Source organism: Camelus bactrianus, chromosome 21 (assembly GCF_048773025.1).
Source record: "Camelus bactrianus isolate YW-2024 breed Bactrian camel chromosome 21, ASM4877302v1, whole genome shotgun sequence".
NCBI lineage: Eukaryota > Metazoa > Chordata > Mammalia > Artiodactyla > Camelidae > Camelus > Camelus bactrianus.
In genome coordinates, this window is record NC_133559.1 from 4,043,579 (window position 1) to 4,071,169 (window position 27,591).

Below are 27,591 nucleotides of genomic sequence, written 5' to 3' on the forward strand. Positions count from 1 at the left end.
GAAGCCGCAGACCCGTTCTGGGGCAGCGGGGCAAGGAAGCCACGCCGGCGCCCGAGCGCAGAGGACACGGGGGCTCTTACCGGTAGTTTGGGGCTGACCTCGCCCTTGCAAAAGTGGCAGAAAAACCGGTGCGCGGGGACCGCCGCCCCGGCTCCGGCCGCCGAGGCCTCCGCCATTTTTCTCTTCCGCCGCCGCCGTCCGAGGGGGCAGCCGGCCGGGCGCTCGCCAGGCCGCTCCCTCCCCGCTGCAGCCGCCGCCTCAGCCGCCTCAGCCGCCTCAGCCGCCTCAGCCGCCCCTGCCGCCGCCGCCGCTTCCTCAGGGCGGCCGGCCGGCCGCTCCAGAGCCCGAGCGGGTCACGTGAGTCCGCCGGGCCCAGAGAGGCGGCGGCGCGGACCGCGACCTCGAGGCCCGCCTCCCGGCACCAAAGAGGCGCAGGAAGGAGAGTCCGCCCGCCCGCCCTCCGGCTCCTCACACAGCCCCTCGCCAGTCTTCCAGCCTCCCAACGAGAAGAGAGAGAGAGCGTCCCCGGAAACCACCGAAACGCTGGGGTAGAGCGGCACACGTTCTTCCTCCTACCCGGCCCTTCTCGGGGGCCGTGCTCCAGCGTGGGAGGACCTTGGGCTCCCCCTCCGCCCCGGCGGCAGGCAGGAGCCGTGCGAGGCCGCCGTGGGGAGCTCGGCGGCGCCAGATCGCGTTGACCCAGAGGTTAGTGGAAAATGCGGTGTGAACCAGGCGGCCCTGTCTCTGGACCGAGGGATCCAGTCCGGAACCAGAACCTGCGGGAAGGGAGTGAAGAACCAGGAGCCACGCTCCTTGGAATTCCTATTCAGGGATGGCAGAGGGTCTGGGGATGCTTTCCCAGAGACCTGTGGACCGGGGATACTGAGGCTGAAAGGCAAAGTCTTGGCTTCTGAGGAATTGAGAGAAATAAATGAACAAACCAGTGTTTGGCAGCACTCGTGGTAATAAGGAAGTGATTATATAGTGAACTGTGCCTGTTTCTGCTTGTGTCTGCTTTGTCAAGGAATAAAACTGTTAGAATTAAACACTTCCCTGCCAACAACATACTTCATCTCCTTTTTTTAACACCCTGTTGAAAGGTCTCCTATACCTCTTAATTTCTTTTGCTAAGTTATTATTTCCATTACGGGCTGGGAATGGCGCTGTCTCCCAATGTTCACTCCCAGGGGGATGTGAATAGTGGCCTTAATTCCTCCAAACAATGAAGCATAGAATTTAAGTTCTGTGACAGATCACAGATTCATCTCACCCAATCTTTAAAGAAAATTAGAATCACACATAATCCCATAAAGGTAAATCTGATATGTATAGTTTCCCAGTCTTTTTTTCTATTCGTATGTATTTTTCTTTCTTGCACAATACGTGAACTTTCCTTTCCATTTTGCTTTGTAGCCTGCTTCTTTCACTTAATGAAGTTTTCTACACTAATACGTATTATACTTCATTGTCAATGTTGGCGTAGTACCCTATTGTATGAATATACCATACTTTATTGAAATAATCCCTTATTGCTAGACATTAGATTGTTCCCAGTATATGTCAGTATTCTGAAGAGAATCGCACTGGCATATTTTCATTATTTCCTTGGAGCAGAGTATCCAAAACAAAATTATTGGGTCAAAGATACGCAAGGTTTTAAGGCTTTTGATGTATCTGCTGTCACATTGCCCTCCAGAAAGTACATGAATTTACACTCCACATCTCCACTTCCACCATAAAAGAGAAACTTCCCATCATACAGTTTTTCTTTTCCCCCTAGCTCTGAGATTCCTCAGTACAATGACTCAAGCAGAAATTAAACTGTGTTCTTTGTTGCTGCAAGAGCATTTTGGAGAGATTGTAGAAAAAATTGGAGTCCACCTAATCAGAACTGGCAGCCAGCCACTGAGAGTTATTGCCCATGACACAGGGACATCACTGGATCAGGTATGTTTGGATCACGTTAATTTGCTTTCATCTCATCAATGTCTTTTACCTATCTTTGAATATTGTTACTCCTCACCCCACAAAATGAAAAGAAGAGAGAAGCCTGCCCTAGGATCGGAATAAGGTTACTGGGGACAGGGCGAGGCAGTAGGGGGCCCAAGGTTCTGCTTCTCAAAGCGTTCCTGACTCATTGTGGCTTCTGAGGCAACTCTGAGCTCTTCCTGTGCCACACTTCACTTATTCATACTGCGTCTGTTCATTTCAGTACTACCTTTAAGGGATGCGAACAATAGAGAAGTAAATTGTACTTTGAAAGGTAAAGATCAGAAGAAATATGAGCATCGTAGGAAGGAATCTTCCTGATTCCTTCCATTGACATGCGATTCTGATCAGCTGTTGCAATGGAGAGAGGGAAGAGGCACAGAAATTCTAGCCACCTCCTGATGTTTCATAAACTGTTGGAGAGAAATTGCCAGCAATAACGAGGTGCATCTTCAGATATTTCTTCTCTTTCTTTTGTGTCCTCTCCAGGTAAAAAAGGCCCTTTGTGTCCTTATTCAGCACAACCTGGTGATACATCGAGTGCACAAACGGGGTGTGGTGGAGTATGAAGCCCAGTGCAGCCGGGTGTTGCGAATGCTTAGGTATCCCAGGTACATCTATACTGCCAAAACACTGTATAGTGACACCGGAGAGCTGCTTGTCGAAGAGCTGCTGCTGAATGGCAAGATGACAATGTCAGCTGTTGTGAAGAAAGTAGCAGACCGGCTCACAGAGACTATGGAGGGTCAGTACTGCAGCCACGCTGTTAGCAGAGGCGTAGGTTGGTGGACTGCAGGAGTGGACCCTCAGCTCTCTTAGGTTATCTCACCTGCCTCTTTCCCCCTGCTGTACAGATGGCAAGAACATGGACTATGCTGAGGTATCCAACACATTTGTGCGACTAGCAGACACACACTTTGTGCAGCGGTGCCCCGTGGTGCCTGCCACTGAGAATTCAGACCCTGGGCCACCACCGCCTGCCCCTACTCTTGTCATCAGTGAAAAGGACATGTACCTGGTTCCTAAACTAAGCTTGATAGGTAAGCAATTCTGAGCCCTAGAACTATGACTCACCCTAATTGTGGATTCTTCCTCAAAGAGTGTTGAATGGATGAATGGATCAATTGAGCAGTTACCAAGGAGTTTTCTCTTCCAGAGATTGTGATGTAAAGTGATGAAAAAACCATTATGGTCCCTGCCCATATGGGGCTTATGTCTAGAATAGGAGACTTCCATTAATTAGGTAGCGTCATAGATGTACATTACAGCTAGCAAACTGTGGTAAGTACTATGAAGGAAAAGGATGAGGTGTTATGAAAATATGTAACAGGAGGCCAGATTTATGTGGGCGTTTAGGGCACATGCTTCTTTGAGATAGTGGCATTTGTACTAAGATTTGAAGCAGAGGTAGGAGCCAACCAGTGAGGTAAGGTATGACGGAGGACAGAGGGTAAGCATTTTTGGCAAATGGAATAGTGCATAGTAGAAAACAAACAAAGAGGATGTTTGAGGAAGTAAAAGAAGATCAGGGTAGTTAAAGCACAGTGAGCAAAGGAAGGAGAGCCATCAGATAAAGTTAGCAAGATAGGTGGGGGCTAGGTCATGCAGGACCTTATAGAGCATCTGTTCTTTATCCTGAGAGCAAAGGAAAACTCCTAAAGGATTTTAAAGGAAATGACATGATCTAATTTGCATTTTTAAAAGATTTTTCTGTCTGCAGAAAGGATGGGGCAAAGGTAAATGTAGACATGGAAGGGGTGAGGAAGACAGAGAAGTCAAGGATGACATCTATGTGCCACGTATGTGGGAGGGTGATGGTACCATTCACGGTGAAAGGAAGCATTGGAGCAGGAGCAGTTTGAGGGAGAAAGATTATGAATGTCTTGTTGAACATGTAGAGTTTCAGATGCCTTCACGGTTAACTTGCATTTCTTGTAGCTCCTCGGTCTCCTCACGACTCTAACTTAGAGGTGACTGCACGTGTCTTTGGGACAGAGACAGCTGCTGTCATGTTCGGTCATTTCCTGTCATCTTATGAGATGTAGCCTAACTCGTTCAACTGTTTACTTTGGCAGGGAAAGGGAAAAGGAGGAGGTCGTCTGACGAGGATGCTACTGGGGAGCCCAAGGCCAAGAGACCAAAGCACACCTCAGATAACAAGGAGGTAATGGGGCTTCCTGATTAGGAGTCCTCACCGTGAGGCGAACCAGAGAGAGCGCTGAGATAACAAGCCCCAGAAGAGCTTGAAGGCTCTTGGGTCGGGAAGTAGTAGGATTATGAACTTCATCAAATATGGAGTAAACTCCATTGCTGTCTCTCTTCTGAGGTTTAACTTACTTCAGTCATTGGACAGAGGGAGTAGCTTATGCCAAAAAAGGGCCTAGAAAATGTGTAAATTGTTCAGTCTGGCTAGAACATAGAGACCCATGGTGGCCAGTGGTGACAAATGAGTCTAGAAAGATGTACTTTGGCCTGAGCTGTCATGTTCAAACGCCTTCCCAGCATCCGTGTAAAGATGGCTAATAAGCATCTGGAAATGAGTATGGCCAAAACGGAGTAACTGGTTTCCCCTCCCAGACATCTACTCCCCTGACAAGCTTTCCTCGTCTTAGTACGGGACTCCTCCAAGGCCAGCTACCTGGGACACCATTTGCTTAGGACAAAATCCTGGGAACCATCTTATCTCACAGTAAAACCGTCAGCCCAGTTTCTAAAATTTAATTCAAATCCAACTATTTCTCACCGTTTCCACTGCTGTCATCCTATCCAAACCACTACCGCTCTAGTCAGTGCTTTGCCAGTACTCTCCTAAGTGGCCTCCCTACAGGCATTCTCACCTACTTGAGAACCAAAATGACTCTAAATTGTTCTTTTTTAAAAAGCCCAGTACTTCAGTGATTTAGACTCCTTTAATAGCTTCCCATTACTCTCAGAAGAAATCCAAGTCTTTACTGTGGATTATTAAGCCTTATATGAGCTGGGTCTTTACGTGGTCTGATGGGGACAAGGCTCTCCAGACTCAGCTCTCTCTCCTCTTCCTCTCATTCACTGTGTTCAGGCTTCTGCCTTTCTTTCTGTCCCTCAAACATGTCACACCCCTTCCAGTCTTCAGGCTTTTGCCTGTAGTATTCCTTCTGCTTCACGTGCTTTTCCCTCAGATCTTCATGTAGTTTCCTCTTTTTTATTGTTCAAATCTCAGCTCAAATGCTGTTTTCTTAGAGCTCAAGCATCATTGCCCACCCTCCACTCCAGTCTCTACCACACTTTCCCATTTCATCTGCATAGCACTTGTAAGATCTGAAGTTATTTATTACTACTCCCAAAAGACTGGAAACTCTTTGAGGATAGTATCTTATCCCTGGCACCTGGAATTCTAGCAAGACATCAATAAATATTTCTTGATTGACTAAGAGGTTTGGACTTCATCCTGAAGGCAAGGGGCTGGCACTGATGAATTTTAGGCAGGGGGACGAAGTGGCTAGATTTACATTTTAGCAATATTACCATAGTACCATGGTTCAGAGCTTGTGCACCTCCATGGATGCCGTTCAGAGAGTCCACCTGTAGTTGTGCACATGTGCATTCTCTGTGAGAAATGGGGAGAACGATGCAAAAGGTACAAAATTAAAAGCAACAAACCCAGTTACCCTTTTTATAGTGTCCACTATATTAAAAAGAAAAATGAAAACCAGTTAGGAGGCTATTGTAATCTGCGTGAGCCAAGATTAGAGCCTGAAATAAGGTAATGACAGTCTGATAAATATAAAGAACACATAGAACTTGGTAATTGGATAGTAGATGAGGGAGAGCAGGGATTAGGGATGATATTCAAGTTTCTAGCTTGAGAAATTGGGTTGGTTGTAGTGTAGTTAGCTAAAAACTTAAAAAGAACATTTTTGAGGAACTAGTGGAAAGTGTCAAGTAGGCAGTTGAGTCTGTGCATCTGGAGCTTAATAGAGAGTTCTAGAACTAAGTAGCTGATTTGGAAGTACATCAATAGCTGAAGTGTTAAGAGCAGATAAAATCACCTAAATGGAATATGTAGAGTGAAAAGAAAAGAGGGCTATGGCCCGATCCCCGGGGAACACCAGCATTTATAGGTGAGATCTGGAAGAGGAGTCTGTGGGGACTGAGGAAGGGTAACAGAATGGTTAGGAGGCACACCAAGAAAGAATGGTGTCATAAAGTCCAAGGGGCCACATAGAGTTAAGAAGGAGAAAATGTCCAACCATGTCATATGCTTCAGAAAGATCAGATAAGATTGGAACTGGACATTATTCTTTGAACTTAGCAATAGTTCCTCAGGAACTTTGTCATTTCAGCATAATGGTGGAAATGGGTTGAGTAAATCTGTGGTTGGGGATATAGCTGGGATGACCAACTCTTTGAGAAGCTCAGCTGTGACAGAAAGGAAAAGGAAGGAAGGCGCAGTTCTCAAAGGAGAACTCTTTTAGGGTAGAAGAGATTTGGACAAGGTCAGCGCTGACAGGAAGAAGCCAGTAAAGAGAGGCTAAAGATTTAGAGAAGAGAGGGGAGACTGACCTGAGTCCCTGAGAATGCAGGAGAGGGTGAGATCTAGCACCCCCGTATGGGCATTGATCTTAGGTAAAAGGAGGGACACTGTTCCACTGTGATAAAAGTAGGTAAAAACACAGATTTTTAAAAAAGAAACAAATGTTGTGGGGATGTGTTCACCACATTGGATGAATTCTGACCTAATGGCTTCTCTTTGCTCTCTGAAAGAAGAAGCAAGGTCATCTGCTGAGTGAGAAGGGAAGGGCAAATGGGAGATTTGAAGATACTGGAGATGAGATAAAGTAGAGAAGGACTGGAGGTTCAGTCTTAAAGATTGCAGCTTCAAGAATCTGTTTGGGTCGCTCTCTCTCTTGCCTGAGACAACCCCCACGCTGTCTATGGAGTGTGTTATCTACCTTTACTTTAACTTCCCCCACCCCCCACCCTCCCCATCCCCACCCCCATGTACATCTCTCTAAATAAATCTTTCACTCAAAAAAAAGAAAAAAAGAATCAGTCTGAAGTTGGGGGCTGTGAATTTGTCATTTTCCAGGTACCAATCCACATGACTGATTTTCCTCCAACCAATTTAGTTTCTACTGTATGGGAAAAGAAATGGTGAACAGTCAAATCCAAGCTCCTCGTTAGAAAACTTCACTGTATCTAAATGTTTCTCTCTAATCCCTTTCTCCTCCTCAGCCCATTCCAGATGATGGGATTTACTGGCAGGCCAACCTTGACAGATTCCACCAGCATTTCCGTGACCAAGCCATTGTCAGTGCAGTTGCCAACAGGATGGACCAGGTGATAGCCAAGTGGGTGGGACAGTGGCTGTGAAGAACATCTGCTTTGCCAGTGCAGCAGCGTGAGTTCTGAACTCCAGTTCACTTTTCAAACCCAGACTAGCAGCGAGATCGTGCGGACCATGCTCCGGATGAGTGAGATCACCACTTCCTCTAGTGCCCCCTTCACCCAGCCATTGTCTTCCAATGAGGTGAGCTTCACCTTCTGTCCTGGTTCTCTATGGCCTCTGGGATGTTATCATCATTCTACATGGAGCCCGGGAGCAGGTTGAGGTCTGAGCCTTGAAAGAAAGGGTTTTTGCTGTTTGAGGTGGGACAGGCGTTACCTTCAGGTGGTAGGTACTGAAATATTTGGTCTCCTGGGAATCCAGCCTTTAGAAACCTAAACCATTATCTTAGTCAAAGAACAAATTACTCTTAATTGTTCTAAGAATCCACTATTTGGAATCTGAGCCTTAGTGCTCAGGACATTATTTGGGCCCTTATATTTGTTTTTTTCAATATGTTTTGTATATTTTAAGTTTGTTTTAAATATGTTTCTTAAAATATTAATACTTAATATAGCAATGTTTTATCTATATTCTGTTACTTTTGTAATTATACTAATTATTCATATTAAATATGGTTACTATATTTTTATAGTCTTTATTTTAAATTTTTTTAACTTATATAACAAAAATTTAAATACAAGGGTTTTTTTCTGATGACAAAAGTAATTATGTGATCTATATTCAAACAGCATAGAAATGTATAATTTTTTGAAAGTTGCAGTCCCCAGACTTTCAGGAATGAAGGACACGTTCTTTATCTTGTAGGTGAGAGTTATGTGGGTGTATACAATTGTCAGCTCATCAAACTGAACCCTTAAGATCTGTGCTTCTTATTGTATGTAACATACCCCAGTTTAAATGTATGTATAGTTTTGTGTAATCCCAGCCCCAGAGATCCTTGTTAATAGTTTGGTGCATCTCTTTATTCAGACTCTTATGTAGAGTCTCACAAAAATGTAGGTATATGTATATTTTTAACTGAAAAAAAAAATGGGATTGTATGCTACACAGTGTTCTAAACTCACTTTTTTCATATGGTAGTATATGTACACCTTCTTTTCATGTCAATATTTTTAGATCTGCCTCATTCTTTTTTTTTCATGTCAAATTTTATATTTCAAATTCAGCCTCATTCTTAATAAAACATCTTTTTCATATATAAATTTTTATCGAAGTATAGTCAGTTTACAATGTTGTTTTCTTTATATATATATATATATTTTTTTTAGTCGAAGTGTATAATAAAACATCTTTATTTCAGCAATGCCAGCAAATCTAAGTTCCCAAACCCATTGTCCCTGTCTCTCTTGTTCCATAGATCTTCAGGTCCCTACCTGTTGGCTATAACATCTCTAAGCAGGTTCTTGATCAGTATCTCACTCTGCTGGCAGATGATCCAGTAAGTCTGTTTTTTTCTTTTTTCTTTTTTTCTGTTGTATTTATGATTTATTTCTGCCACTGACACCTAGTATCATTCTTCTGTAGCCTCATTCTCTATCTAGCCAGCTCAGACAGTTTCTCTCCCGTCATCTGATAGGGCTACCTGCTCCATACTCTTGGACAGATTTGCTCTGTTGGAAACAAAATCACTGGACTTGCCATTCGGATGACACGTGCTCCCCTTTTTTTTTTTTTTTTAATAGCTAGAGTTTGTTGGAAAGTCTGGCGACAGCGGTGGAGGAATGTATGTCATCAGTATCCTTACTGGTGGTTATTTCCTTTCAGTCAGGCAGCCTGACCTATAAAACAGGACGGTGATTTATAAAAGAAATGATTTGATGATATTTAGTACACTAAGTAAGGTAGAATATTGAACAAAAACATTGATAATAGAGAAGTAAAAGGGACTTTTAACTAACCAAGTTTTAGTTAAGCAAAACCCTGATTTAAATATCCTAGTTAATTAAGGTTTTGAAATACATATCATAAATGAGACCGATGTGAAAAACAAAATAGTATTTAAATTTTAAAGACTTAGGAATAAAACTAAGATCGCAATGACCAGGCCAAAACATTACTGAGCGACCTTGACCCTCGGCATGAAGACCTACACAAGGCCCTAGGCTGCCTATCCACCGCCAGCCTGGAGTCCGTGGTGCAGGAGAGGTAAGGGGGTCACCCCGATTGGTGCTGGGGGTCAGACACTTCCTCTTCACGCCCCATTTGAACAGGTGGTTTGATCTTTATGTCACACGCCTTGGCACATCTTGCCCCATTTTTCCACTGAACTGATCCGGTCTACTATTGCCCTTTACCGTAAATACCCTACTGCTCAGTTCCCAGTGACGCCAGCCCCTTAAAGCCGTTACTTACAGATGCAGGAGCTGAAGCATTTAAGTGAGTCAGCAGTTTGTGGCTCTCCTATGATCAGCTGTACCATCGTCAAATTGTGGAGTTATGAGAGAATTCTCTCAGCACCGTTCCTTTCTGGTCCTGGCTCCACACTTGGAAACCGAACAACCACCATCTGTGACTAAGAGCTAAAGCTAATCTGTGTTGGCATGCCTTTTGCTTTCTTCATTCCTTTCCAGATTTGGGTCTCGCTGTGCCAGAATATTCCGTCTCGTTTTGCAAAAGAAACACCTGGAACAGAAGCAGGTAGAAGACTTTGCAATGATTCCAGCAAAAGAGGCAAAAGATATGCTTTATAAGATGCTCTCAGAAAATTTCATATCACTCCAGGTAACAATAACCACCAGCCAGCAGAGCTGACCTAGGGTGAGAGAAATTCCTGAAGCAAAGATCCTGAACCCCAAGGAAACTCCGTATCCAGCGCTGAGATAGAGGGAAAAAAAGATTAACAAAGACATAGCAAGCACTTGAAAGATAATTGTGGCACTTCAACTGGCCTAGTGAAAAAGAGGCACAGCCAGGAAATCAGCCCAGAATCACCTTACCCTTTCTTCTTTAGTTCTAAGCCCCTTTCCTCGAGCTTTAACTTTATTATAGGTTAAATCCATCAGTGGCATCTATTGGATCCTCACTATCTGCAGAGCCATGTGTATACCCTATGAGGGAACAGACAGAATGGATTTTGGAGTCAGAGTCACAGCTCTGCCTCTTAGTACAGTTACACTGAGCAAATTGCCTACCATCTTTTTTCCCCATCTACAGAGTGGTGATGGATGGTGGTAACAGAAGAAATCCGGTTTGTTATAAAGATCAAATACCATCTACCGGGCACATGAGAGTTGCTCAGTACATGTTAAGTGCCTCTTCTTCCCCACTCAGGACATTGACAGTCAAATGGGAAAAACAGGGCAGCCCAGCTCTCCGTGGGGCTGATTATGCCCTGGACACAGATGCTGTACTGACTGGGGAAGAGGAAAGTATAAGTGAAAGAGAAGGCTGAGTAGCTCCAGATGGGACAGGTGTTTGCTTTGCCAGTTCTGAAGAAAAGCTTAATTTCTCTTATTTTTCTTTCTATGGACAAATAGGAAATCCCCAAAACGCCAGACCATGCCCCATCCAGGACCTTCTATTTATATACTGTGAACATCCCGTCGGCTGCCCGAATGTTGCTGCACAGGTGCTACAAGGTGACTCCCGCTGGCCTTTCCCCCCTTGCCCTCCGTGGAGGTGTCTCACCCTCGTGCCCCCGTTAGCCATTTTACCTGAGCTACTTCAATAGAACTCTGTGCATTTCTTGTTTTCTCTCCCCTCAGAGCGTAGCCAACTTGATAGAAAGGAGGCAATTTGAAACCAAAGAAAACAAGTGAGTAGCATCTTCAGTTGAGTAATTAAGTTTTTCAGCGTCAGAAGTCTTGAGGGGAAATTTCCTATAGAAATGGAAACCAAAAGAGACAGTAACCAATCTGGTTGTCCTGAATTATTGGGTTAGGTTGGCACAAATCACCCAGGAGTATATGTTTTTCTGTTATATTCCCAGTGAAATAATTTTGCAGATTAAATTTATGAGAAATGTACAAACTGGCACCAGAGTTTAAGTACAAATGAGAAGCAGTGAGAGTTTCAGGAGTGAAGTTACATTTCCTTTTTACTTTCTTTCCTTTTTTTTTGCAGGGGGCGGGGGATCAAACCATTAACCATTTTATTTGGGAGCTTCAGGGGAGGGTCAAAGGGCTGGGCGGACAGTTAGATCCTACGTCCTCGTCCCAGCTGGGATCTCCCTAGCTTCACAGTCACTGAAAAGCTGAAGTCTCATTTCTAACTAAGCTTGTAGAAAACGTCCTCAGAAAATGACATTATCCATTTTGACCAGGAACATGCTCACTGGGGGAGTTACGCCCCAGGGCTACAGGATAAAAGAATCTCCAAGGCTAGGGACACGCCTCAGAGTTGTGTTTGTCTGACAGGCGGCTACTAGAAAAGTCTCAGAGGGTAGAAGCCATCATTGCGTCCATGCAGGCCACAGGTGCAGAGGAGGCCCAGCTGCAGGAGATAGAGGAGATGATCACAGCCCCTGAGCGCCAGCAGCTGGAGACCCTGAAACGTAACGTCAACAAGTAAGCAGCATCACCCTTCACCCTCCAACCTGTGTTTCAAAATACATCCCGAACAAACCCACCTCCATTTCCTGCTACCCCTCCAGCTTAACATGAGCAAACCTAAACTCACTGTCTTCTTCCCCAGCTCAGTTAACAGAATTCAGTCGACCCATTTTCCTAAGCTAAAAACTCTGAGGACATTCCCAGCTTCTCCTCCCTCACCACACAGCTCTCTCGTTCACCAAGGCTGCATTACTTCAGGAATGTGTCTCAGATGTGGCCTTTCGTCTGCTCCTCACGCAGACCTTCATCACCTCTTCGACCTTGACGATCACCTCCCTCTTCAAACCATTTCTTCTAATGCTCTCAAAGTTAGTGTCTTTAAAGTGATTGATAATATCACTCTTCTAGTCTAAATGCTTATTGGCTCCTTGTTTTTAATATAGAGACCAGACTCTTTGGCATAACACCTAAGGCCTTCCACAGTCTCATACATAGCAGCCTGTCTCTTCATCTTCAGTTCCTTGGCCTTCACCACTGGCCTTCAGAGGGATTGCTTTGACTCTGTAGATCACTTGGGGAAGTATTGCCATCTTAACAATATTGAATCTTCCAACCCATGAATGTGGAAGGTCTTTCCATTTATTTAGGTCTTCCATAATTTCTTTCAATAATGTTTTGTCATTTTCAGTGTTCAAGTCTTGCACTTCTTTTGTTAAATTTATTCCTAAGCTTTTATTCCTTTCTGATGCTTTTTTAGTGTTCTCTCAATTTCATTTTGGGGGGGTGCAGGGGAAGTAATTAGGTTTATTTATTTATTTTTAGAGGAGGTGCTGGGGATTGAACTCAGGACCTCCTGCATGCTAAGCATGCCCTCTACCACTTCAGCTATACCCTTCTCACCCCAAAATTAATTTCATTTTTGAATTCTTCATTGCCAGTGTATAGAAATGGAACTGATTTTTGTGTTTTGATGTTATATCCTACAATTTTGTTAAATTCATTTATTACAGGATCATGTCATCTGTGAATTAGAAATAGCTTTACTTCTTCCCTTTCAATCTGGATGCCTTTTATTTCTTTTTCTTGCCTAAATTCCAGGCTAGAACTTCCAGTAAAAGGTTGAATGGAAGTAAAAAGCACACATCCTTGTCTTGTTCCTAATCACAGAGGGAAAGATTTCCGTCTTTCACCATTAAGCATGGTGTTAGCTGTGGGTTTTTCATAGATGGCTTCTATCAGGTTGATGAAGTTCCCTTCTATTCCTAATCACCTTAAGCCTCAGCCGCTCTCAGCTTCTATTGTAAGACACACCAGGGCCTTTTACACCTGTGCCTTTAACATGTACTATCTTTCTCCTCGTTGCAAGTTAGACTGTAACCTCTCCTGGGACAGAGGCTTTATCTCTTGAATCCTTGGCAATTTCCGCAGTGTCTTGCGTATAAGAGATGTTCAGTAAATGGGAGAATGATCTATTGGTTCTCCTGCTTTCCACCCAGTACTCTCAAGGGTAGCCAAGCAGTTCCCCATGGCCACACCCAGTCCAGCCTGTAATCCTAGATATGCTAATGAATGTTCAGTCTAAGCAAATGCTTTTACCTTTTCACTCAGGTTGGATGCCTGTGAGATCCAGGTGGATGAAACCATCTTCCTGCTGGAGTCATACATCGAGAGCACCCTGAAGAGACAATGACTCAGAAGAAGAGTCTCCCTTAAAAGATCTGAGGGGATTGGAAGGAAAAATAAAGGAGGTGCCTGGATGCATGCTGTGCAGTGGGATAAGTTGCAGATTCTTGTTCTGAAACCCCTTCTCTATCCCTTCCACCCAGAATACACCAGAAAGAGTTTAACGTATTGTTTTAAGTTTGCTGATCCTGTTTTAGACCTATCACTATATTCCCCCCTCGTCAAATGTTAGCAGGGGAAAGAACTTAAGTCAACTGTATTAATCATCTAACAGATGCATCAGTTCCCACCAAGAAATCAGCTAAGGCTGTGTTTGAACATCCCTGACAATGAAAGAAGTTTCTTCTTTCTGTTCCAGAATGTTCATTCCATTTTCAAAAGGCAACACCTGTTTTCTTTACTTTGTGAAACTGTAATCTTAAACACATACACACACACAGTGTAGAGAACGTGGAAGGCTCCCACAGAGGGGGAATAAAATATTTTCAGGGCCAACAGGTGGATTGGCCCAAGGAGTCACACTAGAACCTATGGATGAAAGTCACATTTGCCAGCTCCAGGCTTCTAGCATATCTGAAATTATGTATGTAAAACACTTAGCACAATGCCTGGCATGTGGTAAGCACCCAAATCACTGCCTTCCTCTTCACCGTAGTTCCTAGAAAGTGGCAATTCTGACTTCTCTCTCTCTCAGTACCATGGATAGGTGACTAATCTAGTTGATATAATTTATATGAGCAGCTTCATTTCATTTAAAGCAGTTAGGTCTCATTTTATATATAATCTCCTCAGTTTCCTCTTACCAGTGTTCTAATTCATTAAACATTTGAATCTCAGTTAATCGCCAACCACTATACTAGAAATAATGTACAGAGATAAGTACAATACCATCTCTGCCTTCAAGACACTTCCCATGCTTTACTGAGCAGCTGTTATGTGCCCCATACTGGGCCAGGCCTTAAGCATGCAAAGAGGAATAGCCTTGAGCGTACAGCCTAGTGGGAGGAGACAAGTGTTAGGGGGCTATGGTGGGGAAGTATTTTATACAGAGGCAATGGGGGAAAGGGTCAGCCAGGAACGGGAGCATAAAGTGACACTTAACCTTTTTGAAAGATGGGGATTTGCCAGGTGGAAGGGGGCAAGGATCCCGGAAGGAAGCAGAGCCTGTTTCTTGGGGGAACTGCAAATAAGATATGACTAGAAAATAGGGCATAAGTCCCACCAGAATTGACAAGCAGGGGCACGGACTGGTGGATTCTTGCTACACGGGGCTAAGTAGCTTATCTTATCCTGAGAGCAATGGGAAGCAAAATGAGCAAATTTGCGTTTTAGAAAGATCACTCTGGCAGCACTGGAGAGAATGAATTGGTGGGGGCAGGACTTTCAATAATATCTCAGGCAGAATATGAGGTGCGGGCAGGACTTTCAATAATATCTCAGGCAGAATATGAGGAAGGCTTGAACTAGGGTAATGGAGGCTGGAAGTAAAAGACAAGATAAAGACATGGATTTGAGAACATTTAAGGAGGCAGAGTCTGCTGCACTTGGTTGCCATTTGAGTGAGAAGAAAGGGGAGGTGTCAGAAATGTTTCCTGGGTGTCTGGCTGGGAGACAGCTGTTAATTCACGAATTGGAGGTGTCACCTTCTATAGCAAGATAGGTGCGCAGAGGGCTGTGGAGGGGCGCTTATACCCCCGCGCGTGGCTAGGGGGTGTTGACCTGCGAGTCCAGAAATCCCTGTCTGGGGATCATTTCCCTACACAGAGATGGGAGAAAAACAGGGGCTGAGGTTTTAGAGGTGCTCCCCTTTGTCATTTATTTATTACCCGCATGGATAGCCCCCAAGTGTCACACCTAAATTTCTCCGGAGACGTCCCGGAAGCCGGGCTTCCCGCCGGCCCCGCGGAGCGCCGGGAGGGGAAGCGCGGCCGGGCCGGCAGAGGGCGCCGCGCGGGCCGCAGCACCCCGTCCCCCGCCCCCGGGGGCGCGCTATGGCCGCGGCGCGGGTGCTGCTGCTCCGCTCCGGGCGCCCCGAGCCCGTGAGCTTCTCGCAGAGCGTGTGTGGCCTCCTGGGCGCTGGGCCGGGGGCCACGCACTGCGGCCTGAAGCGGGGACAGCTCGTCCTCTCGGACAGGCCGTTCCCAGGCGCGTCGGCCAGGCTTCCGCTCCAGGTCGGAAGAAGGGGCTTCGCAGCGGGCAGTGAAGGGCCGAAGGGCGCGACTGGGATCGGGAGGGAGGCGGGGGCCTGCGGGCCGAGCCTATCGCCCCTGCTCGGCCTCCTCCCCCATCCCCCCGTCGTGCGGTGCTCCCCAGTTTTTGAAAGCCCCGCCCGGCTTCTGAAGCGATAACCCAAGTGGTTCCCTCCCACCAGCGACCCCCTTTCTGCCCTTTTGCGGCCCTGGACCAGCAGCCCGGGGCTCCTGGGGCCGAGCTGCCCACGAATCGAGGTGTGGATCTGGGTGTGGCGGTCATTCTGCAGTCCAGCGATCAGACCGTCTTGTTGACCCGAAGGACACGCACCCTCAACGTTTCACCCAACCTCTGGGTACCCCCAGGTGAGCGCCCTGAGGACAAGGCCCTGTCCAGGAAAGAAATTTCCCCTTCACCCAACAGTGCTATCCCCAGTCTGAGAATGACAGAGAAGTAGGCCCAGAAATGTGTTAGGTCCCAAAATCACAAGGGGCTGCAACAGCGTCTGTGCCCCCTGGAGGAGGGGGCGGTGTAAATAGTGCATGGGGTCCCTGGCCAAGGACACCATCATTCACCTACTGGCCCCACTGTTGTTGCAGGTGGGCATGTGGAACTTGATGAAGAGGTAACCGATCACCTTACCCAGCCTGCACCCTGCCCTGAAGGAGGGACTGTGTCTGGGATCACCTTGGGTGGGGGCCAGGGGAAGGGCAAACACAGGACTTGGAGGAGTCAGGTGCTGGCCTCTCTGACCTCCTGCCCTCTCTCTCCCAGCTGTTGGACGGAGGGCTTCGAGAGCTTTGGGAGGAGAGTGGACTACAGCTGCCCCGGGGCCAGTTCTCTTGGGTCCCTCTGGGGCTATGGGAGGTGAGACAAGGACCTGGGAGAGGTTCCTTCCTACTTAAACAAGAACCCTCGACAACTTCTAACCCACCGAAGCCCACAGAACTGGCCTAGTTGCTTTGACCACAGGGGAAATGATGGTGTGTGGGTGTCTGAAGTCCCCAATCCCACAGCCCTTACCCGTGTCCCTCTTGCATTGTTTCTACTCTCCACTTCCTTGGCTGCATTTACAAAGTCTCAAGGGACAGAAAGTTCTTACTTTTGCCATTTTCTTCTCTCTTAGTCTGCCTACCCTCCTAGGCTGAGCTGGGGTCTCCCCAGATACCATCACATCATTCTCTATCTACTTGTCATCTCCCAGGAGTCACAGCAGCAGCTGCAGGTAGGGCGGGCAGTAGAGGAAGGAAATGGGGCTTAGGAGACCCAAGCAGACTGGTTCTCACTATGGCTAGGGTGGGGGAGGGGAAGGCCAGAGATGAGCAAGAAATCCAATAGCCTCTCCCCTGCCCCTGCCCCAAGTCTGTCCACTCCACCCATGGGTAGGCTGCGATCAGAAACAGGTCTCCTGAGAAAGCCCGTGACTAAGGGATCAACATGTCTGGCCCCAGGCCCGGATCCAACCAAACCCAGGAGAGGTGAGCGCCTTTATGTGGCTGGGACCAGATGTAGCAGCTGCAGTGGCTGCCACAGAGGATGGGGCAGAGACACCCAGACATCTTCCCCAGGACCTACCACCCTCTGTCCCGTAAGTAGGAGCTTCTCCCTAACCCTCCAACACACCAACACATACACATTGAGAAGTTCAGCTTCTGTCTCCTCCTCAGGAGAGAATTTTGCGTTGTGGGGGAGATTTAGGGAGTTGGTTAACTGACAGTGAAGAGAGAACATGAGATCAAAGATACTGCCCATCATACTCCAAGGGTTCCTGCTCCAACTAGCCAGCACCGAAGACCTGGGCTTCAGTCCCACTCTCTCACAGGGGCAAGTCATTTAACCCTCCTCTCTGTAAAAGGGCATTAACACCCACCCACTCCTCCTCCCTTTGGTGGTTGGGAGGATCAGACGAAGTGGGTGAAGCCACAAGGCACAGCACAGACAGGAGCTGTCATTCCGCAGTGCGGTGGAACTAGGAGAGGATGGAGGAGCTCGACCTCTGGCCTTGCCCACGTCCACACTGCTGCGGACCACCCCAGCTGCGGCCGACAGCCAAGAGAGGGTCAGCACAGGGACCAAGTTTGCCCTCAGGCTCTGGCTGCAACACCTGGGCAGGTAAGGATGAGGCCCTAAGGACTCCACAGTGTTGGGCAGAATGGTCTGGTGTTTTTATGGGCATGGGGGAGAGGAAGGAAGAAGGAACAACTGCTCTTGAAAATCCTCAGTGTGACACCCCTATCACGTGGAAGTGGAGCTCACTCGGACCCAGGGCCAGCAAAGGAAGAACAGAATGTGGACCCTCTCCCTGCCAGACCAGGAATCTGATTAACCCCCTCCCCAGCCCACCTCCGTGACACTCTGAACATTCATAACCTTTATTATGGGTGAGAACTTTGTTACAACTGTGGGAATACAACATAGGTCCTAGGCCCTAGAGGAGCCTTAAAAAGGAGATGGGGGAGAGCGTGGGTGCTCCCACCTCCCAGGAAAGGTGCAGAATGATCCAGAACTGACCACAGGCCCGTGGGCCTTTAGAAGCTCAGGCCTCAGGCTGGTCAGCATGAGAAACATTGTGAACTTAAATATATAAATAGAGACCCAGGCAATTGGCCAGGCCCTTCTCCCAAACCCCTGGGGATCAGGGCTAAGGCCTTATCCCCTTCTCAGTCATTACTGGGAAGTAGGAGGCAGGGAAAGTCATCTTTGGAGTATTTTGTTTTTTCTTGTTTATGCACAAAAAATCTGCAACCCAAAATAGAGTTCTCTGTCCATGTGTCTGCCCGTCTCAGTTACTCCACCTGTCTGTTTGGCCAAAGAGAACGGAATGGACATGAAGAGACAATGGACATGGGGAAGGAACAGAGCCGGCTCTGGGGAATGGGAAGAGAGGGCACCTAGGGGACCCGAGAAGGGCCCCTTCCCCACGAGGCTCTACACAGTTAAGGCTGAGGATTCAGCCCTTTCCCCAACTCACATCCCACCCCATTTGCCTGCTACTGCCTAGGTTAACATACCCAAAGGAATGTGCGGCCCTCAAAGAATACGTCCAAAAACAGACACCCCGAATGTCCTTCAAAAGAGGTTAAATATTAACCCTTTGGGTGCTGGACTTGTCAGGCAGCGATAAGGCCAAAAACAGGTGTCCATGAAGGTCTCTCTGGCCTTTGACCAAAGCCCCCAAGGGGTCAGGGTGGCCAGGGGTTCAGACTCCACAGCATACTTGCTCAGCTGTCAGGAGGCAGTGAAGGTTCCCAAAGCCAGGAACTCAGTCCAGGGAAATGATGTCTGACCGACAGCCAGTCAAAGAAGGACCTGAGGGCAGGGGTCCTCCATGCCCCTCCCTTAAGGTCCCCCCAGGGGCCACAATGCTACTGACGCGGCCAGGAGGGGGTGCTGGAGTGGTGCTACGGTGAGAGCTCCCCAACGTGGGGGCTAGCGGGCCCAGAAAGTGGGAAGGGGTCCCTCGGTACTGGAAGAAGTGGCCAAGGGCATCCTGTTCGTCTAGTGAGGTGATGACGGAGGGACCGTAGTGCTGGGAGGAATCAAGAGCATGGTTTAAGAGATTATCTGGGCTGTCCCCGCCTCCCAGTCCCTCGTCTCAGAAATATCATATGGGATGAATCAACCCCTTGGGATCCCAAGGTATTCTCTGAGAAGCGGGAGCGCCTCTCCCTGACTCTTTCCCCACTTCCCCGCACCCCACCCCTATTCCCTGCCTTCCCAGCCCCACCAGCCTGCTAGGTTCTTGGCCCTGTGGGCGTGTGAAATGTGTGGAATGTCCGGCTGGGGCAGTCGTGGTGCTCAAGTGCATATGGGTTTGGGGGGTGAGCAGACAGGAGCAGAACTGCGCCAAGAACTCTGGAGACAGAACAGTAAGTAATAGAGGACAGAGGAAGACACGGGTGAGAATCCGAGGAAGTCCCAGTGGGGCCTAGGAGGGAAATAAACTGCCTGTACTGCCCCCTCTCCTCCACAGAGAGGCAGATTTAGGTCCCCTGGGGAAAATGGGGGGGGGGGGGCCCTCAGTGCCTAGAAAGGAAGTTTCAGAGATCTGAGATGTTCATGGGAGGAGAAGGGGCTACTTACCTGACTCTCAGGCTGAAGGAAAGAAAATAAATCTAAACCTGGTAAGAAAAGAAAAATTAAAATTAACTTCCTATCTGGCCCCTTCACCACCAAAAACAAACAAACAAAACACTCAAGTTCCTTGGACTGTGGCCCTTTGCAAGATGGCCAGAAAGCTCTGAAAAGGATCAAGGGCTCTGAGCCGGTTCTGGGGAGGCTGTGGCTGTGCAGGGCCCCACCCTGTGATCAGCGTCATACCTTGGATATCAGCCCCCAGTGGGAAGGCAGGTGGGTACTCGTGTAGCGGGAGACCGGACAGGAAATCGCCGCCCATCGTGCCCACAGCAGGGCTCCGCAGCACCGAGGATGGCTGGTGACCAGACGTCAGGACTCTGTGAGGAGAGAAGGAAACACAGATGCCCTCACGCAGCTCCGCCTCCCAAGTCCCCTCTGTGCCCCAGGGTTTGTTTGCCCAGTGATCAGAAAGCACCCCCGACGTCTTCCCTGCCCCTTCTGCTGTAGATTCAGCCTATTTCCTCGTACCCTTTGCTTCCAGGTAGAGCTGGGATAGCAGCTGAGGTGACAGGACAGTGCTTTTTGGTCGGGGGCACGTCCTCCTCATCTGATGAGCTTTCTATTGTCAAGTCAATCACTTCAACCCTCTTCTTATTCTCTGATGGATTGCCCTCTTGGACTGGGCTATACTGGACAGCTGTGGGTAGTAAGAAGACTATGTCTCAGAGAAGAGGCCACCCCAGACTCAGCTCAACTGGGAGACAGGGGGTCACTCACCATCCAGCCCATACCCTGGCGGGGGGCAAACCTCAGATGCCTCCTTCTTGGGTTTCATTGGGCACCAGGATCCGTCTTCCATGAACTGGATCTCATCACAATCCGAGCAGGAATTAAGAATCTCCATGAATAAACTGGGGGAAAGGAGAGATGGGAACTCATGTGGCCGGGAGATGGCTAGAACAGCAGCCAGGGAGCTCTGGGACTCACCTTCCTGAACCTCAGCTTCCTCATCTGTAAATCAGGGATAGTATCCACCCTAATGACCTCTCTGAGTTGTTGTTGGAATCAAATAAAGTAAGGTATGTAAAAGAGCTTCGAAAACTTTGAGTGCTAAGTTTTAAAATAAATACATTCTAAGCACCTGTTCCGTGTAGTACTAAGGACAAGACAGAAGGAGCGGGGATACAGAACTCTGTAAACCACCTCAAAAAGGCACTGGGAATACGAATCATAATGTAGGCTCTGGAGGCGGATTAGGAACAGCAAGACAGCACATCCAGGTCCTCAAAGAACTAGATTGCTGCGTTCAGTGAGAGGTCAGGTGGTTGTTACAGGAGATACATTGGATACATTGGCTCTGCCACTTACTAACAATATAACTTTGAGCAAGATACTCAATCTCAAAAAAAAAGAAAGAAAGAAAAGATACTTAAGTCTCTCCCGGCCTTAGTTTTCTCACCAATAATGCCAGTACCCGTCTCACAGGGTTATCAGCATCTCACAGGATTCAGTGAGATAAGATATGCAAAGTGCTCAGCAGGGTTCCTGGTATGAGTAGTCCTCAGTGTTGGAGACACATACATATAATAAAGGGGACAGATTTTATATACATATATACATTATATTTATATAAAGGAGACAAATAGGTTAAGAGCTGGGGTTCATGGGAGAAGAAATAAGCTATATATAAACGTATATAGCCATAGAGAGAGAGAGACAGTCCTAGTGGACTGTCCGAGGCAAAAGGAAGCTGAATGCAGAATGGCCCTACCCATCAATGATAAGAGATTCATAGGGAGCCTTCTTGTCACACACAGGACATGTCCACGTTGGCTTCTTCTCATTCATCTGTAGATACAGAGCAGCATCGAAGCTCTGCAGGTGGGCGCAGGTGAGGGCACGACAAGGGACAGTCAAGCGCATCTTCCCTAGCTGAGGAGAGATGAGTTCAGAGGTCAGAGTCCCCACGTCCCAGGGAGCCTCACTCTAACAGCCTGAGGAACCCACATCTGAGTCCTGAGGCTTAACCCAACCCTCCACCCCTTCTCTTCTCCCTTGTACCCACCGGGCACATGAGTGACACCCGGAGACTTGTGGTGGCCACCTCACTGTCCGGATCAGCAGTCAGTTTCTCCTTGACTGAAACAAGAGTAGGGCCAGAGCCATGGGGTCAGCAAGGCTGGAGAGAAGCCCAAGGGTGGGAAGAAACAGATGACTCTGGCTGAGAGACAAGTGGGAAGAAACCCTTTGGGAGCCAATGGGATGTCACGTGGGGGTAGTCTGTGATCTGGATTATGAAGGCTAGGTGGGAGGAAGGGATTCCCTTCAACCCCCCAACCAAGCCCCCGAAGATGCTTAAATACAGCTAGGTGACGCTTTGGTAGAGATGACCTAGAGGGAACTCAAACATCCCAAGAGGGTTAGATTAGATGATACTTAAAGACTCTTTCTAGTCTGAAGAACCCATGTTCCAGCCGGGGCTGGAGTTAGGGTCTGTGAGGTGCAAAGCCAATGTGTAACTGGGAATGCAGGGGTGTCACTCAGTGCCTGGGAATGGTCTGACTCTTCAACCACAGAGATAAGTAAGGGACACAGGGGGAGGGTTGGGGTTCATGTGAGAGGTGAGGCAGGTGTCACAAGACGGGTGTGAGTTTAATTATGAAGGCTGGAGGGCTAGGAAGAATTGGCTCCAGGGCAGAGAGGAGAAGAGGGACAGGCTGCTACTCACTCAGTGCCCGGGAGTGGTCTGGGTTCCGGATGCCCTTGGCTCTGAGTTTTTGTAGAAGGGTCCCTGCAGTCAACTGCCTCACCAGGTACACAGACAAGGAGTAATTCTACTTGGAGGTGGGGAGAGACAATTAGCCTCCGCTTTGCACACCACCACCACCCCACCAACACCCCCTCCTTTGTCACAAGAGGGCCAGAGACAGCAAGCTAAGGCAGAGAGACCCATAAAGAGAAAGGTATTTCTGCAGCCCAAGACACTGGGTGACTCCCTCTCACCCCCTGCAGGCTTTCCCAGGCTCCCTGCCTCCGCCACGCTCACCCTTCCGAACTCAGACGACCAGTTGACCACGATGGTGTTGGGAACAGTGGCCGAGAGTCGAGCCAAGGGCGTGATGTTGATGGGGCGGCTGGGCCTCTTGGGCTCAGCCCCATTCTTGGTAGGGGGAAGATAGCCCTGGAGAAGGGAGGGCCTGGTCAAGACATCCTGCCTTAGGCTCCTTGCTCCCTGGGGAAGTCAGCTCACCCACTGACCAAGGAGATGGGGGCCCATTCAGTGACTCACAAAGCTGGGGCACTACCTAGGGTTCGATCCTGGGGGAAAAGGAGAGAGTTTATTCACTGGCCAAAGAAATAGGAAGCTGCTCACTGAGTTCTTGAGGAGCATGGGTAAGAGTAAGGAGACCCCACTTCTTCCAACTCTCAGCTCTGGGCGCATCACTTCTGAGAATCTTCCCTCAACCTCTGGGTTAAACTAATGTCCCTCCTCTGGATTCAAACAGAACACTCGTCCAGCCCTGTCTTAGGACTCACTAGATTATACTGATTCAGTCAGTAAACTGAGCACCTACTATGTCCCAGGCACTGTGCCAGGCATGTCTCTTTCATAATAGGTTTGTAATTAACATCTAGGAACTGAAACAGGGAAGGGGTTACTGCCAGAAGAAGGGAAGAGCACTTACTGGCAAAGGGCACAGTTTCCCATTGACCTTGACAAAGAGGTTGGGGGGGAAATAATCCTCCTGGGGACAGCTGGTCTCACAGAGACAGAACCTGGTAAGAGATGAGAGAAGATGAAAGGGTGGGAGGCAGTTTCTTGCACTGAATCTCAGAGAGAGGCAGGGAACCTCAGAAAATCAGTGATGGATATCTGTAGCCTTCAGTTTCCAGATAAGAGTCCCAGGGCTGGGGTGGGTGTGGAAGAGCAGGGATATCTCCTAGTAGGACCTATCATACCCTTATTTCATTCCCACCCTCCATGGGAGCCCAGCAGAGAGGAAGGATCAACTCACCTTAGCTGCACCTGTATGGTATAATCGCATTTGGCTCCTGGCAGAACCTCTCTGGAACAGGGAGAGAAGAGGAGATGTCAGTATGTGTTCCCCGGAGGGGAGGGATGAACAGACAGAGACACCAGGGACAGAGAAGAGGCATACGAGAGAATCAGAGGCAAAGCAGGGGCAGGAAGATGGAGAGGAAGGAGCAGGGCAGAAGAGAAGACTGTCAGAGAGCGGAGTCTAAGAGTCTAAGGGTAACTACCAAAGGAGGAAGCAGGAGGACTGAAAGAGATGTACCTGGATGTAAGAATCTGCTGCACTTGCTGGGGGGTGAGGGCAAAGGTGAAGTGAGCTTCCTCAAACCGCTGGCTAGAAGTGGATGCTGAGAACACAAAGGAGCAGTTATTCCCAAGCCCATGCACAGGCAGCCACAGAAGTTGCCCTTATCCTAGGTTGCTGAGCCCACAGGACTAAAGCCTAAGAAAGGCCTGTGGAAGAGGCATGGGATCCAGGAAGACTGAGGGATCACAAACAGCCATACCGAGGGTTGTGGGCCGGATCAGCTCCCCGTAGATTTCATAGAAGGGCAACGGTTTCATGGTTACATCAGGGTGCACAGGCTGGGGCAGAGAGGGGTGCATGTCCACTTCACGCTTGGGGCCCAGTAGGGTGCCAGGGGCCAAGAGGGCCGGGGGGATGGGAGCTAAAGGGCCAGGGGAGCCTACAGGAGGGGTGCCAGGGGGCAGAGAGAGCAGGGAAAGATCAGAGGGCCCCAGGGTCTTCCGGGGAAAGCGTCGCCGGTAAAGCTCTTTGATCTTCATCTGGACGCTGGGGGCACAGCTGGACTTGAGGAGGTGCAGGGCCTTGGCCAAGAGCTCGTGCTTCCGTCCACTCTTGTTCCGGCCAGCAAAGCCAAGGAGCACCTGGAGCTCAGACACCCGGAAACTCATCACCATGTGCTGTGGAGACCAGAGAAGCTTGAGAACCCTACCTTGCACAGGCCCGTCCTGCCAAGGACACTGGGCTGAGCTGCTAGGTGGGCAGTGCCTCCATCCATCCAGCACTAATCAGAGAGGTGCTTTGCAGCCAGTGGATGACTGCAAATATGACCAAAAGGACCTCTATGTCCCATTTTAGCAACCCTCAGGGCAGCCTCACCATTACCCCCAGAGCCTGAGCAACGCCATCTCCCCCAGCCTGGAAGTCGACCAGGTGAGGACAGGGTGCAGACAGCAGGCCATCCTAAAGCACACCTCTGAGTCCACTTCCGCAGCCCACCTCCATTCCTGCCTTGAGCCTGGACTCTCCGTTAAGCTGCTTATCTCCTCTCCTGCCCTTTCTCAGAATCTCAGACCCATCCCAGCCTCTTGGGAAGAGGACAGGAGACAGGGAGAAGGAGGGGGAGAAGAGGATTCAGGCCAGACAGCTCAACAGGGGAGAAAGGGGCCAGGTTGCTGGAGGACTGTGCCACACAGCCCACCCCTCCCAACACCTCAATCCACCTCAGCTCTTTTCCCCAAGCCTCTGAAGCTTTTGTAACCAGGGTTTTCAGGTCAGGGTTCAATGCTCAGAACGCCCCCAAATCCTTTCTCACTGTCATTAACATAACTACCCTTCCCTCAGTCCTATTTTTCTGGGAGGGAGACAGGACCAAAACTTGGAGTGAGGGTGTTCACAGCAAAATGGGGCATCTAGGTATCTACCCTTCCTGTCTACCTGTTTACTCCACCTGCCAGGAACCAATATCCTGCTTCTCTTCTGCACAGAGAGAAGTGATCCTCCCCCTCCGCCAGAGGGGTGGGAGAAGAAAGGGCAAAGCTCTCAAAAGAGGCCCTGGAGAATGAGGAGCAGGCATGGGGCCCCTAAGCCAAGGTGCAGAATCTCACACTGGGCCCAGTGACTAGACCTCAAGCCTGCTCAAGGCTGTGGCTCCATTTCAAAGGGCAGCATAAAGCCAAGAAGCAGGGAAATGAACCCAGTGCTTCTTAAAGGTTCTGTCATGTTGTCCTTGGATAGTTATTCTCAAGACTCTGTGTGGTCGTGGCAAGCTCTCTCTTTAAAGGATTCCCTTCTGCGAGTCTCTAGGAGGCCCGGCCACGGGCAGGCCTTGCTAGCCCTCCACGGCTCTTCCCCTCCGGGGGTGTTATGGCTTTGGGCTCCTCCTGAGGAATGTGATTAAAAACTTGCTCCTCTGCCTCTCTCCCCATCGTTATCTCCTCTGTTCTGTCTTTATTTCTCCATTGGTTTTGTCAAGAACTTCTCCCTTTCTATCCCGTAGTTTCACACTCCTCTGTCTCTGCCCAAAGATCCCGACTCACTAAGGCAGGACCTCCCTCTCAGCCTCCAGGATGCTTCTGCCCCACCCCTCGATCTATCCGCCCGCACAGCCCCGCCCCCTAGATCTCAGCCGCCTACTGGTACTTCCCAAGGCTCAGATCCCAACAGCAGCCCCAAAGCCTCTATCCTCTCAGCACATTTCCCCCTGGAGCCTTCCGTACCTCTGCCCCACAGTCCCATCCCAACATCTGCCCCCTACTGTCGAATCTCTGGGCCTTGATCGACTCGCGCCCAGTGCCTCTGAAGCAGCTTTTCCTCCTGACCCTACCCCTGCATCTGCCCCTACCACCAAATCCAACTTCTACCCCGCGTCCCCGCCCCCTGCGCCTCGGCTCCCAACAGCTGCAATTCCCTCGGCCCCACCCCTGCATCTGCCCCGCGACCCCGCCCCCGGAGTCCCGCCGCAGCCCCTACCTCGCCCACAGCCACTTCTCCCATCCCCAGCAGCGAGTTCCCGCCACGTCTCCAGCCCCCACCAAGCCCTCGGCACCCCGTCTCCGTCGCTTCCCTGACTCGGCGCTCTGCCGGGCTCAGTGCAGATGGGGATGGGGGAGGGGGCCGGTACCTTTAATTCGCCCAGCTCCGCCATCTTGAGACATCGCAGGCGCCCGAGCCCGAGCCCGAGCTCAGGCCCAGGGACCGGCGCACAACTCTCCACCTCGGCGCCGGCCGCAAATGCCGCCTGCTCCGCCCCGTCCGGCCCCCTACACCTCCCCTTCCCGGCCCCGCCCGCCTGGTTTCGGACGAGCCCGAGCTTCAGCCCCTCCCTCCACAGCCGGACCCAGCCCCTGCACGTCTTTGGCCGGTGTGCAAGACCGGTAGACCCGGAGGGAGTGAACAGCCCGAAGGATCGCGGGGTCTCCGGGAAAATGCAGAGAAGGTGGACCCGAAGTACCTGGGAGAGTGGGCTTTGCCACGGCAGAATGGGGAGGGGATGAGCTTTTAGGGAGCCACAGGTACTTGAAATGTGGAGGGAAAGTATCGAGAAGTGCTAAATCTCAGAGAAATGGGAGAGGGTGTAGCGAAGTTGGAGCAGATACCCTCATCTCCCTCACTACAAGTTTAACCAGCTAAAATCAAGAGTTCTACCAACTCGGGAAACGGGGAGATCTGATCCATTTTCGGGAAGCTATGGAGTCGTGAATAGGTCATTTCAAGACGGCTTGTCTCAGTTCTTCACCCCTTCCCCTCCCCCTCACAGTGTAGCTCGTGGTCTGGCAGTAGAACTCCGCAGCAAAAAAGTTTGGTACGGAGCGCGGGACTTACCAGTGCAGTGGCAGGGAGCAGGGAGGGGGCTCGGACGGCTCAGAGGGTGGTCTGGGGCGGTGGGGGGGAGGGGGCCCGGCGCCGCTCCCGCGGTCTGCACGGCTGGAGGTCAGTCCGGCAGCTGGACGCTGCAGCCGCAGCTCCTCCTGGGCGGGAGCTCCGCCCGGCCCAGCGCTGGGGCTGGGGCTGGGGCTGGGGCTGGGGCCGCCCTCTCCCGTGTAAGCCCGCC

The 27,591-nt window shown here is 49.4% G+C and overlaps 4 protein-coding genes across 12 annotated transcripts in view; 2 read left to right on the forward strand and 2 right to left on the reverse strand.

Annotated features, from left to right (window-relative positions):
• RNF115 (ring finger protein 115) overlaps nucleotides 1-316 on the reverse strand; it is a 53,128-nt gene extending 52,812 nt beyond the window's left edge. Inside the window, exon 1 of one of the 2 annotated variants that reach the window (XM_074349335.1) lies at nucleotides 81-316. In XM_074349335.1, coding sequence (XP_074205436.1) covers nucleotides 81-176 — 96 coding nt within the window. In that variant the 5' untranslated portion in view covers nucleotides 177-316. The remainder of the gene's footprint in view (nucleotides 1-80) is intronic. The other variant, XM_074349336.1, reaches the window with a different exon arrangement.
• A 127-nt stretch (nucleotides 317-443) lies between these two features.
• Nucleotides 444-13,565, forward strand: POLR3C (RNA polymerase III subunit C). 2 transcript variants are annotated; one of them, XM_010968222.2, is made up of 15 exons: nucleotides 446-705; nucleotides 1,781-1,947; nucleotides 2,479-2,734; nucleotides 2,844-3,029; nucleotides 4,065-4,153; nucleotides 7,204-7,308; nucleotides 7,406-7,498; nucleotides 8,676-8,756; nucleotides 9,001-9,052; nucleotides 9,403-9,463; nucleotides 9,889-10,039; nucleotides 10,795-10,896; nucleotides 11,023-11,072; nucleotides 11,674-11,823; nucleotides 13,417-13,565. In XM_010968222.2, exons 2-15 carry the CDS (start codon nucleotides 1,801-1,803, stop codon nucleotides 13,496-13,498), a joined length of 1,605 nt encoding a protein of 534 aa, XP_010966524.1. In that variant the 5' UTR covers nucleotides 446-705; nucleotides 1,781-1,800; the 3' UTR covers nucleotides 13,499-13,565. The 2 variants fall into 2 exon arrangements, with proteins under 2 accessions (XP_045361161.1, XP_010966524.1); XM_045505205.2 differs by lacking the exon at nucleotides 9,001-9,052 and having other exon boundaries at nucleotides 444-705; nucleotides 9,363-9,463.
• On the reverse strand, nucleotides 11,337-27,591 carry PIAS3 (protein inhibitor of activated STAT 3). Of its 4 annotated transcripts, none has more exons than XR_006719396.2 (15): nucleotides 26,662-26,813; nucleotides 24,301-24,718; nucleotides 24,057-24,141; nucleotides 23,775-23,825; nucleotides 23,445-23,535; nucleotides 22,805-22,939; nucleotides 22,487-22,592; nucleotides 21,824-21,897; nucleotides 21,530-21,690; nucleotides 20,536-20,669; nucleotides 20,287-20,455; nucleotides 20,002-20,135; nucleotides 19,765-19,802; nucleotides 13,405-13,483; nucleotides 11,337-11,803 (listed from the first exon to the last, which is right to left on the reverse strand). XR_006719396.2 is itself a non-coding variant. In XM_010968225.3 (14 exons), exons 2-14 carry the CDS (start codon nucleotides 24,713-24,715, stop codon nucleotides 18,944-18,946), a joined length of 1,860 nt encoding a protein of 619 aa, XP_010966527.1. In that variant the 5' UTR covers nucleotides 24,716-24,718; nucleotides 27,363-27,591; the 3' UTR covers nucleotides 18,038-18,943. The 4 variants fall into 4 exon arrangements, 2 of the variants coding, with proteins under 2 accessions (XP_010966527.1, XP_010966526.1); XR_012501260.1 differs by having other exon boundaries at nucleotides 13,405-13,526; XM_010968225.3 differs by lacking the exons at nucleotides 11,337-11,803; nucleotides 13,405-13,483; nucleotides 26,662-26,813 and adding exons at nucleotides 18,038-19,210; nucleotides 27,363-27,591.
• On the forward strand, nucleotides 15,421-20,849 carry NUDT17 (nudix hydrolase 17). 4 transcript variants are annotated; one of them, XM_045505207.2, is made up of 8 exons: nucleotides 15,421-15,662; nucleotides 15,863-16,046; nucleotides 16,281-16,306; nucleotides 16,456-16,548; nucleotides 16,808-16,906; nucleotides 17,133-17,269; nucleotides 17,641-17,793; nucleotides 20,300-20,849. In XM_045505207.2, the coding sequence occupies exons 1-8, from the start codon at nucleotides 15,483-15,485 to the stop codon at nucleotides 20,301-20,303; spliced, it is 876 nt and encodes a 291-aa protein (XP_045361163.2). In that variant the 5' UTR covers nucleotides 15,421-15,482; the 3' UTR covers nucleotides 20,304-20,849. The 4 variants fall into 4 exon arrangements, with proteins under 4 accessions (XP_045361163.2, XP_045361164.1, XP_010966528.2 ...); XM_010968226.3 differs by lacking the exon at nucleotides 20,300-20,849 and adding an exon at nucleotides 17,904-18,455 and having other exon boundaries at nucleotides 15,455-15,662; XM_045505208.2 differs by lacking the exons at nucleotides 17,133-17,269; nucleotides 20,300-20,849 and adding an exon at nucleotides 17,904-18,455 and having other exon boundaries at nucleotides 15,450-15,662.

Coding starts and splice junctions, on each gene's coding strand:
- PIAS3 (XM_010968224.3), bottom strand. CDS start 26,685: ATGGCGGAGCTGGGCGAATTAAAG. Junction 22,593..22,804: donor GGTCGTCTGAGTTCGGAAGG/GTGAGCGTGGCG, acceptor ACCTCCAAGTAG/AATTACTCCTTGTCTGTGTA. Junction 20,136..20,286: donor GCTCTACCTGGAAGCAAAGG/GTACGAGGAAAT, acceptor CTCTCCTCACAG/AGTCCTGACGTCTGGTCACC.
- NUDT17 (XM_010968226.3), top strand. CDS start 15,483: ATGGCCGCGGCGCGGGTGCTGCTGCTCCGCTCCGGGCGCCCCGAGCCC. Junction 16,047..16,280: donor CAACCTCTGGGTACCCCCAG/GTGAGCGCCCTG, acceptor CTGTTGTTGCAG/GTGGGCATGTGGAACTTGAT. Junction 16,549..16,807: donor TCCCTCTGGGGCTATGGGAG/GTGAGACAAGGA, acceptor CTTCTCTCTTAG/TCTGCCTACCCTCCTAGGCT.
- POLR3C (XM_010968222.2), top strand. CDS start 1,801: ATGACTCAAGCAGAAATTAAACTGTGTTCTTTGTTGCTGCAAGAGCAT. Junction 4,154..7,203: donor ACACCTCAGATAACAAGGAG/GTAATGGGGCTT, acceptor TCTCCTCCTCAG/CCCATTCCAGATGATGGGAT. Junction 11,073..11,673: donor TTTGAAACCAAAGAAAACAA/GTGAGTAGCATC, acceptor TTTGTCTGACAG/GCGGCTACTAGAAAAGTCTC.